At 39.5% G+C, this 11,631-nt stretch overlaps 1 protein-coding gene across 2 annotated transcripts in view; it reads left to right on the forward strand.

Moving 5' to 3' along the window:
• The window catches only part of LOC116848428, a 78,857-nt gene that overhangs the window by 62,096 nt on the left and 5,130 nt on the right, over nucleotides 1–11,631 (forward strand). Inside the window, exons 4-6 of one of the 2 annotated variants that reach the window (XM_032824516.1) lie at nucleotides 2,420–2,534; nucleotides 4,262–4,449; nucleotides 8,659–11,631. The exon at nucleotides 8,659–11,631 is cut by the window's right edge and continues 5,130 nt beyond it. In XM_032824516.1, coding sequence (XP_032680407.1) covers nucleotides 2,420–2,534; nucleotides 4,262–4,449; nucleotides 8,659–8,813 — 458 coding nt within the window. In that variant the 3' untranslated portion in view covers nucleotides 8,814–11,631. Of the gene's footprint in view, nucleotides 1–2,419; nucleotides 2,535–4,261; nucleotides 4,450–8,561 lie in introns of both variants that reach the window. The other variant, XM_032824517.1, reaches the window with a different exon arrangement.

Here is an 11,631-nt window from a genome sequence, read left to right on the forward strand (position 1 = left end):
CGGGGGTGCTTGAAAGGATAATCGGTAAAGAAATCAGTAGGTCAGTGAATATCAATGGGATTCCAAGAATAAGGAATCTGTGATCTCTTGATTTATGGCCTTAAACTTGAATGGGTCACAAGAAGTTTCGCTGTGAGATCAACTCTCGCGCGTACTAAGCTTTATTTTATACATGCACACAGTGTGCAAGATATTCAAAAGTATCGGTTTTCATTTCGGCGATCAGTAAAATTCCACAATAACGTTTCACCCTCTATTGGCCTTTTTTCACAGTTTTCGTTGAATAATTTCGCGGTAACTCTACGTGTTCAATTAAATCTCTAATGAAATTTGCTTGAGCGAAAACGTCTTCAAAAAGGACCGTCTTCGCACGGAAAAACAGTTCGATAGTTTAATCCGGGAGAGGCCACGTATCAATCATTTCTCCGTACTTTTTCGTTTTCTATTTATATCGTCTAATCTATTGACATTATCGTAATCTTCGTATCATATCTTTATTTTACGTAAATTTTTTTTTATGTTTTCTCGTATAGCATGGAGAAGTAGACGGCGTAGACGCGCTTATTTCTATGTGAAATTTTTTTACGTTTGTAACAGTCGCTCGATGTGCCGCCGAACGTCTATTGTCTTTTTGACATCGTAGTTGGACGCACGGTTCTCTCTTTTTTTAGTGAATCAATAAAATTCTCAACAGCACGCGTAATTGGAGTATATATTCTTGATTCAATAGCGATATTATTAAAATTAATATTTGAATTATTGAAACAATACATAATGTAATAGTTTTAATATTGCCATTGAATCAATAAAATTTATTTTCTATTTCTAAATTTATCAAATAAATGTTTAAGTTAAACAAAGCAAAACGAGAGAAGCAAAAAATTCTTATTTTATTTTATTAAACTAAAAGAATGTCATTTTTTACTAATGGAGTTAAAATAAAAATATTATGATTTTATTTTTAATATATTCACATATGTATAATAAGTTTAATATGTTTCCTAGACATATTAGATATAGAAATAGTAAAGAAAAAAAAAGAGAGGAAAAAGAAGAAATAGTGATATAATAAGATTATTTCCTTCAATTATTATGTTTCTTTTAATAATTAGATTGATAATTTATTAATTATTACTTAATTATTATACATATATGTGCTTAAATATATTTCGGTCGAAATGACCGGTACGCACTCACGTTGGTCCCGTTAACGCGCCCACTCCCGGGTTAACCCCGACCGAAATTGAAGTCCTGCTTAACCCCTCTGAATGGCAAAAAATGCACAAAATTAAGGTGACCAAACGTCCCGTTTCTCCCAGAACAGTCCTACTTTTTTACCCTTTATCCCGAATTTTTTCGAGTGTTATCCGGACATCTAACTGTCCCGGCTTATCTTGGTTCAGATAATTTTTCAAATTCTTTTTATAAAGAAAGACCTGCTCGTAGAAACTTATAGCTCTGACACATACAACAACTTTGTTTTTTTTCTTAATTTTAAATAAAAATAACAAGTTTTGTCATAGCAATAATTTCTATTTTTGCAGTATGTGGTAGGTCTTCGTTGTTGTCAAATTATTTTTTATATGTCTATAAATAAAAAAAAATATGATTTTCAGTGATTTTTCCCCTTCCCATCTCCCCCGCTCGACACATTTATGTCTCGGATTTGGAGCTGGGAAATCTGGTCATCGTAATAAAACGTCATTTGTATAAGTTCTAAAGAGAACAAAATAGTAAGTTAAATAAAATCCAAAGAGATTGGTATATACCGCGAGAAGAAAATATCTGGAAAATAAAAGATATTTATATATTCAGTGAGTATTAATAACACATTTGCTTAAACCTAAATTCTTTTCGTTTAAATAGAATAAACAATTGCTTTCATGGAAAGCAACGATTTTTAGAAAAAACATAGAGTGAGTTACATTTAACGTTAAATACTAAAATATCTTTTTTTTATAAAACTCCTAGAATAAAGAATAAATTGTGTGGTTGGGTGGTAAATATTGTAATCAATCAACTTTCTTCCAACCACACAATTTATCTCTTACATATTTTTCTCTAATACAAAAATAAAAAAAATTTAGAATATAACGTCAAACGACTCATATCTCATATTCTCCATATATGAAAGAAATTCTTTTTCACTGTAAAAATATGTATATTAGTACAAGTAAATATGTTATTAGAGTACTCATCGAATCAATATTTTTTACTTCTTAGATATTTTTTTCTCTCAGTGTAGACTTCAGAGGGTATCAAAGTGGCCGTTAAATGGAATATTCAGGTGAAAAGTGAGGTCAGAATTTCGATTCGTTCGCCAGTCGTTCGATTTTCAATCCCGTCGGCGCATGTCGAATTCAATTTACGAGCACCTGGTACTGCGGTGTCTTACGCGAGCCGACGGATCTGTTTTCAGCCGAGGTGAAGGAACCGACCAGCCTGCAGTACATAGACCCGGCGATGATCGGCGTTCTCGTTGGCATGGCACTGATGTTCATCATCATCTGCATCGTTCTTAGACTCTTCAGCAGGTGAGCGACGCGAGTACGCGATCGAGTATTACGTCTGCAATCGGCACGCGATACGTATTCGCGCGTCAAATGCAGCTGTGTTTCTCGATGTATGCATAAAATAAGCGTGTCCTGATTAAATTCGCAGGTTCGTTTAAGCGCCGCCGCCGCCGTCGATGTGTTAAAACGCTTTCGATCGTATTTCTCTCCCGCATGGCAACAGCCGCGAATAATTAAAAACGTAATTCGAGCTTACACGTATAAAAATAGAAATATAGTAAAATATTTACGAATTTAGCTTTCCGCCACTCGAGCCGGATATTTTGATACGCTTTACCGCTTTACACCGGGATATGGCATTGTTGATGAGCTTCACGTTCGTTAAAATAATCGCTTGTTTACTGAATGTTTCATAGAATGCAGCGCGGTTGAAATTTGTCTGGAAGTGTCACGGTATTGCGCGTCGTTGCGTATTTCCGTTACAGATAACCCCCGGCGTTATATTTTACGGTGTAATTTGTGACAGGAAGAGTGTTCGCGCATGGACCGCGTTTTAGTATTTGTAGGTCGACCTCGATTCTACGAGAAATGTCACGGCGTTTGTGTGTGATTGTGTACCGATATTCGCGATTCATTGTGTCGTGTATTCCGAAATTTGCGCGACTTGAAGCGAACATATCATGTTTTTTTTTTTAAAAGGAAGAAATAAAATTGTTATGAATTAAAAAATCTTAAAGCGTAAAAAATTCTCTCTCGTCTGCAGCAACAATTTTCAGGCCAACCAATTCTGTCGAATTTCAAAGAATCCTCGTGAAAAACGTGACTGTAACTTTATGTAAAAATTTTTTTTTATTTTTTCACTTCGACACTTTGAATAAATATACTGCTCCAATTCAAAATAAAATAAATAAAGATACTCATAGAAGAAAAAATATCGATTCAAGTTTTAAAATGTTTTAAAATTTAACTCTTCTGTCAAATTTTGAAACATTTGTGGAAAATGCAATTGTAATTTTATGTAAAAATTATTTTTTTTATTCCTTTGACATGTCGAGTAAATATATTATCTTTTATTAATTTGAAATGAAAAAAAGAAAGAGGTAAAGAGATATTTATAGGAAAAAAAAAGAAATAAAAGAATTTAAATTCTAATAGGCGTCTTCTAGTTGTAATTTTGAAAAAGAAAAGGAAATCAAATTGTTACGAATTAGAAAAATCTTTAAAACATAAAAAAATTTTTTTGTACGCAACAATTTTCAAACCCTCCTGTTGAGTTTCATAGAAATCCTCATGAAAAACGCGATTGTAATTTTATGTTAAAAGATTTTTCGAATTTGAGATAAAAGAAACAAAGCTATTTATAGAAAAAGAAAACGTCAAATCAAGTTTTAAAGTTTTAAAGTATTTTAAAACTTGACTCTCCCGTCAAATCACTCGTGAAAAACGCGACTGTAATTTTATGTTAAAAGATTCTTTCGATTTCTTTGACACTTCGACTTAATATACTGCCCTAATTCGAAATGAAAGAGAGACAGATAAAGATATTCATAAAAAAAGAAGAAAGAAAACCAAAGAATTGAAATTCTAATGAACGTGTCATCTCGTTGTGATTTGAAACCGCGTCGGGGAAACTTTTCCGTCGCGGAAAAAGATTTGATTATTGACGGCGAGCGCGTGGTACGGAAAAAACACTCGCACGTGAATTAAATTTTAATTTATTTCCGTCTCATGCGACGATGAAATTGCAGGGCCCGCTGGCGAGAGAATCGCACCATCTTCAACACACCGAACGCGCGTCTCATGAACGTCTCGCTACTGAGAGAGAACAAGCTCCTGCACGCTCAGGAGAGACGCGGCTCGAGAGCGAGCGTACGAGTCCCTTCGAGGCAACCCTCGATGGCGTCCTTGCGGGCCCACTCGCCGAACGCCTCGCAAGGTGCGAAACACTCTCACCACTCACAGCACAGAATGAGCCGTACGAGTTTTTCATTCACTTACTAAGCAAGCAACTTGTTATACAAAGTTCGAGTATATACATAGAAAAAGAGAGCAAGTGACTCTTCTGTTTGCTCCGCGGTATTTCCAACACAGTTCCATGAAAATCGATGAACTCGGAGAGTCTGATGAATCGCGTTCGAGTTCGAATCGACAAACGACACTCCAAATCCACTGATCAAATTGGAGACTCAAAATTAATGATAGTGACTCGAGATTATCGAGACAGAGATGGACGATCGTTTTTTTCTTTTATTTATTATTGAAGAATCGTTTAGCACCGAAGATTCATGGGGATCGCCTCTTGAAAAATATGTCAGTTTTCCGTCAATATCTGGAAATTGATAGTACGCGCCGCGTACACGGAGAGAATTTTACGGTAAGAGTTACTATAGAATTTTGTAATCGAGGAATAGATCGACGTTCTGTAGTAATTCACTGTATCCCTTCATTTAATGTGCTAGTTATATTTCAGGAACTGAAGTGTGCTATTAAAAAATGTGCTATGTCTCTAGCAAGTTACTTTTTACCGAAATTTGCTATGTTCCTTGGCAAGGTATACAATTACTGACAGTCTATTCCTGCGCTACTAGAGACATAGAAAAATCGAATAGAATTTACATGAAAAAAGCACCAATATTTTCTCCCCGTGTACGGGCAACGCAGCAGCAATTTCCACGGCAAATTTCTAATGCACGCGCTGTGTCAAGGCAATTTGCATATGATTCTTTTTCCCGACTTAATCGGGTTTTTGTAGATCTGAAGGGATCGGCATTTCCCCGAGCGCATTTGTTGCACGGTTCGCGTGTGGTCGTGTAATTTGATTAGATTACGTAAGCATCCATCATACTTTATCTATTGGGATTTCGTATGAAAAACGAGACCCTGGAGTGCATCGATTTTCAGAGAACCACGTATGTATGATACGTACGAGTATACGTGTGTAGGTAAATATTTGTCTACATAGAAAAAATGGACATTCTTGTGCGGAAAATAACCTTATTCTTGACATGTTAATCTTCAAATGAGTTTACATAGTGTTGAGCGAAAGTGAGTCACATGCAAGAAAATATTTTATATGATTTTCAAGTCGAAGGAAAACCTTAGCTTGTGCTTTTTTATTATACAAATATAATTTTCATTAAAGGAAAGCACAAAATATAGAATTGAGAATATAATGTTTTTAAATGTATATGTGTTATATTCTAAAAGTTCCTCTATCCACTTAAACTAATATATTAACAATTATTGTCTCATATATAATTTAGTTCGGAGAACATTAAACTTTTAAGTTTCAATAATGTTAAAAACTTCTTTATTTGGACATATTTTATAATAGTATAATATTATAATAATTGTGTATATTATAATAATCTCATAAGAAGTACAATATGATTATTTTGATGATAATGATATTTTCCTCCGACACTACAAAAAAAATCATATTTTCAATTCAATATTTTGTGCTTTCCATTAATGAAACTTATTTTTTAATAATAAAAGCACGGGTTTTTTCAAGCTCAATTATGAGATATATTCTGGCAAGTAACTTACCTTTATTTAACGTTATGTAATCTCATTTGAAGATTGACATGTCAAGAATAAAGACATTTGCCAAACAAGTGTGTTTTTCTTTTCTGTGTACCTGTCTGCCATCTACCTTTACGTAGGAGAGTTCTTTTTACGATCCTTAATGCAGAATCCTTCCGAACTTTACGCATGTACAGACGCCTGCCAGGAAGGTAGTTACTATCTTAGCGTTAACCGGAGCCGCGTAATCTCTCTGTCTGCATTAGGATGCATCGTTGCAATCGTTTTCGCGAGTAAATATCTTTGACCTAATACTTAATATTCTGGTCAAAACGCGAAAATGCCGTTGAAATATCGTTGGGAGTGTAAGTACGCCTAAGGGATTTTGTGATTATGAGAACAAAATAAATTTTACTTGGAAAAATAAACTTCGACGTTCAAGCATAATATTCTCTGCAATTTAGGTGAATTGAATTTTTTAAATGTATATAACAAGTAAATATTATACTACCAATAACGTATTCGCGTGGGATGCTACTTTCTTAAAATTTGTTTAAATTGAGAAAAACTACATGCGCGGATATTCGCTTAACGAATTATTCGCCCGAGCTTTCGCATTATAACGCGGCGATGCATCTTGATTTAGTCGGGAAATACTTTTTCTAACGAGCTCGACTCTCTTTGAAGCCCACATTTAAAAGTAGTTTGTCCTTAAAGATCCCGTCTCTCTATGACTATTGTTCCTGACTACACTGCCGAGTGAAACGCTCTATTGTAAAAAGTTTTCCACGCGACACGGTTTCTTAAGAGGGTAAACTCCGCTCTCTGCTAATCGTAAACCCGCATGAGGCTTGTTCTTCAGAGATAATCAGAATATTTGCAGACAAGTCGTGATCTACGCGTTTACAACTCGTATCATACAAGTCATAATTATACTTGCCCTCTTGAGAGCACGTCGTAGATTGGATTTAGATAACTTGTGAATTTTACTAGCAGAAATTGTTGGATATAGTTTACTGAAGTTCGTGAAATTATAGTTGCTTGCTACAGTAAAACATTGTTATTTGCATTCGCACGACGATTCGTTCATAGAGATCATTCCTCATCGATAATAATTAATATAGAGAAAAACAGTTCAATGAAAGAAAAACACATGATATTTCCAGAGGAAATAAGAGTATTCTGAATGCTCTTTTTTGTCTAGTTCCCTTTTTAGATTAATAAAGACAAGTCCGCAAAACCAACAATGCGAAAAAAGTCTGAATATAGATTTCACGCTCGATCTTTCCTTTATTGGACTCAAGTGCCTATAATCTCTTATTCCCTCTAACAAGAAGTACACGGAAAAAGAAGTTTGGTTGGCTTAACCGAATTTCTAATGAAATATGAAAGAAATATGAAAAGAATTCCGATTAAAGTTAATTGTTCCAGTTAACAAGATTTCTGACTAACTTAAACAGAATTTTTGTGACTTTAATTGAGATTTCCTGGTTCGTTCATATTCCACCAGAAATTTGGTTCAACCAACCAAACGTTTTTGTAGAGAATCGATAGCGCAATTTGTCCAAATTCGAGCTTGCAAAGGTGCACTTGCATTTGTGTGTTCACGTTTTCGCACCGAGTTCATGAACACGCCGAGGCAATCACTGAAACTTGCAATGATCTCATGAAGCGTTTATCGATCGGTTTAAACGGTAAGATTTAAGAGTATTCTCCTCTCTATCTCATCATCCCACACAGACACAAAAAATCGCGTACTTCTCGAGCTTGGTGCAGGTAATTTAAGTAATGCACTAGGACGAAGTTGCCTCGAGTTTCTCCGTGCAGCTTTTTATGCATTCTGCATAAATTTGTATCTTGAGAAAATCGCAGCATCTCGAGCGCGCATTATTAACATTACCTTCGCCCTTGAAACCAAAACATTGGCAAGATTCACGCGAGTACACGTATTTACCCAGTCCTGGAGATCAATCACAAATCGTTTCCTCTAGTATGAATTCGTGAAAAGTGAAAAATCTAACCTTGAAGATATATGAAAATGTTCACTTTTCGCGGGTTTACATTGGAGGGGAAGGTTTACGATTGTCTTCAAGTACTGCAAGATTATTCATTCTATATAATTTTGTATAAGAGAAAAAGATTATATAATTGATAAGTATGATCAAGTTCGTGTGAAAAGATTCATGATTAATGCCTTGGAGATCGTAGATCGCAATTAACAGACTTATTTCGATATTCCGTATTATATTCCAAAGAATAAAAAGCTCGCGCGCCAAGGAGGAAAGCCGCGCGCGCCATGTAATATTTTCAAGGAGGCGTGTTCTCACGATGTTTCGATTCAAGGGTTCCATACTTTCGCTGGGAGAAAGAACAGAGAAAGTATTTAGCATGCCGTGTACATACGTGACATACACACAAATACATACACACGCACAGGCACAGGCACCACACACTCATACATATCCGCTCTCACATTGTGACGATTGACTATTTTGCTCTGACTAATGCGTTTCTTTCGCGCAGGTCTTCATGCTTAAAGTTATTCTGGCTTTTCGTGTCGTGCTGCCGCGCTGTCGCGCCAAAGCACGCGATACTTTAGCAAGAAAATCTCTGTCGCCAGGGTCACGCGCAGGATCGCGACGTGGGAGTCGCGGTAGCAGCGGGAACGCTTCGGCCACCTCGGTGAAATCTAACAAATCGCCGAATCATACGAACAACGTCGCCGACCCGGTCCTGGAGAACGTCACCGTCGAGATTCTCGACGCGAAGACGTAGACTGATCGTCTTAGCGTCGCGACAAACGATCCAATCGGCATTCCCGTCTATCACTTAGCCTCGCGTAGCGAACACGTAGCGCCTCCGCGCGCGTGCAGATCGCCGTCCTAATAAATCCGCAGCTCGCGAATAATTGGCTGCCGTGTCCCGCTTTTCCGCTCGGCGCTTCGAGAGGAATGGAAATTTAACGTTCGCTAATGCAAATGTCATTGGAGGCGAGTGAGGCTCGCCCGGTTAAAGAGGCGCCGCCGACGACGACGACGACGGCGACACGTGTGTCGAGATCTCGACGAGGTCGGAGCGTGAATTGTGTCAGTGATTGGGATCGCCTAAAATGTCTGTTGCGCCGCTTTAATGACAAAAGCACTTGACGCTGGCACGGCATCAAGTGGCCAATCTGGTCGGACTAATTGCGAGCTGATCTTTCCAGCGTGTCCGCCTCCTTTTGATAACTCGATCGATCTCGCACCCGTTAGAACGCGACTCAACAACGACTGTCGGGACATTGACTCTAGACTAATCTCTCTTTCTCGCGCGCTACGCCGGTGAAACGTTTGATTGGTCATTCCGTCGCGACTCATGACGATCCAGTCGATCTATACTTTCAGATTTCGGCTAGATCTACAAGCGCTATCCTCGACTAAGGTGCTAGGCTGACGAGCCGTCTCAATGAACCACGGGAAGACATAGGTATACGCGCGAGATACTTGAGCCGCAGAGAGTATCCTGGAGAGGTTACTCTCTCTCTCTCTCTCTCTCTCTCTCTCTACCAAAGAACATCATTAGCATACACTTTAGCTGATCGGCGTGACTACACCCGTGAACCAAAGCGGCAGGAATGATCGTGAATCTCTTTACGCGAGAACGATGCGACGCATCGTCCGGCCATCAATCACTCGGCTTCTCGCTTCGTACTAACTGTCTCGATCATTTCAAGGTATTCCAAGCGCACTACATAACGCGACTATTGCGAAAGGCGACGGACAATTATCGAGGCTCACCCTCAACGTGAACACTTTTCGGACCAAGCGACCTCACCGCCGCACTCGATCGTTCTGTTCTCAACGGGGGCGCAGTCGTATACGTGATACGTATTGTAATTGCTACCATCATAAATGCCAATGTGTAATCAGGGTCGTGCGGAGAAGCGAAGCGCGGTGGACGTTCGCAGAGAGTGTCCCGCGATAGGAAGAGCACCGCAAACGGATTGCGCGTAATGACGCGAGAATTGTCGCGTCGACCTTGACAGTAACATCAAGAGCCTCCCCTGGAGAGTAATAATGTAAATTTCACGTAGATTTATTCGCAAGACCTCTCTCAATATCGCGAGAATTACTGAATCGAAAGCGAAACAAGGAGGAAAATGATGATCGCGATTTTAATCACGACAGATGACTTCACAAATTCATGAAATCACTCATCATGATTGAAGTCGTTCGGTCGGATATGTATATACTACGAAAACATGGATTCAAAATTTATTCAGTCGCGACAAGTGTGTGATTATAAATGAAAATAAAATTTGGAAGTAAAACTTATTAAATCGCGGCGAGCGATCAGAGGAATTTGTTCAGTCGCGACAAGTGATTGTATAAATTCACGAAATCGCGATAAGTGATTCAACAGTGATTTCAAGTCAATTTTTCGATGTGATATGCGTCCAGTATGTAAAACGAGCGTGTTACCGTCAGGGTTGAGAAAGCGATCGCGACGGAAGGCAGTGCAAAGCCAACAATTAATTTCCGTTGTCGAGAGAGGAACAGAGACACGATGATCGTTCTCCTCGCACTCTCCGCGAACAGATCATCACGTCGGGGACGACAGACGCGAAGACGATCATTCTTGATGTCGAGGAGGGGGAGGGGACAAGGGACGCGATGAGACGCGCAAGCCTTTTTCTCTGAAAGTTTTTTCTCGGCGCGACGCGACACGACGCGACGTGACGCGACGCCGCGTCGTCGAGGCGCGAAGGGACGACGCGATCGCGGGATCAATGATTCAATCAATTTACATCGAAAGCGACACTGCGACTCGATTGCCGCGACATGCCAACGCGAAAGGGACCAGAGAGGAGCGTTTGTTCCAAGTGCCACCTCGGGAGGAGGAGCAGGAGGAGTGCGAGAGGGTGAAAAGAGGAGTGACGAGGGCGCGTTGCCAGATTCACTAAGACGGTGCCACGCGGCGGCGATTAAGCGCATTCTGACCATACAATCGTAGTGCGTAGTTACTTAAAGATAATCGCATTAATTAGACGTTAATCGGCGCACGATTCTGTAGACCACGGCGAGTTTCCGCGAGACGCATGCGAGGTCCTCTCCCGCCTGGGGAGAGGACAGGTAGCGAATTTTTCCTTGGGGATCTGTCGGAGTTTCTCTCTGGAGGCTGTTCTCGCTTACATGCCGAGGAGTTTATCGTGACGTTCGTGTTAATGATCGGTAGAGGAAAAGGGAGCAAGAGAGAAGCGTGAAAGAGCTTAGGGGCTTATTTGCTTATTTCGAGGTGTTTTTCGTAAGATGTGCGTGTGTGAGTGCGCGCGCGTGTGAGTGTACGTGTGCGTGTATGCTGTGTATCACGTATCGTACCGGAAAACTCGTTGAAACCACATCATTGAGACTCGGGGAGCCGCGGGAAACTTGGTGGAATTTTATTCGAGCAATTCTGTTCGGATTGTTCTCGTTCTCTCTTTCCTCAGGAAAAAAATCAAGCTCGCGCTTTTCGCGGTGTTAGTTTCCGCCACGAGATGGTAAAAAGATCCGTGTGTGCGTGTATGTATGTGTACGCGGGCGCTTGAACCGCGCGCGTCACCGAATTGCGGGAG

Source organism: Odontomachus brunneus, unplaced genomic scaffold (assembly GCF_010583005.1).
Source record: "Odontomachus brunneus isolate Ranch 3 - 2012 unplaced genomic scaffold, Obru_v1 Obru_scaffold_095, whole genome shotgun sequence".
In the NCBI taxonomy this organism is placed as follows: domain Eukaryota; kingdom Metazoa; phylum Arthropoda; class Insecta; order Hymenoptera; family Formicidae; genus Odontomachus; species Odontomachus brunneus.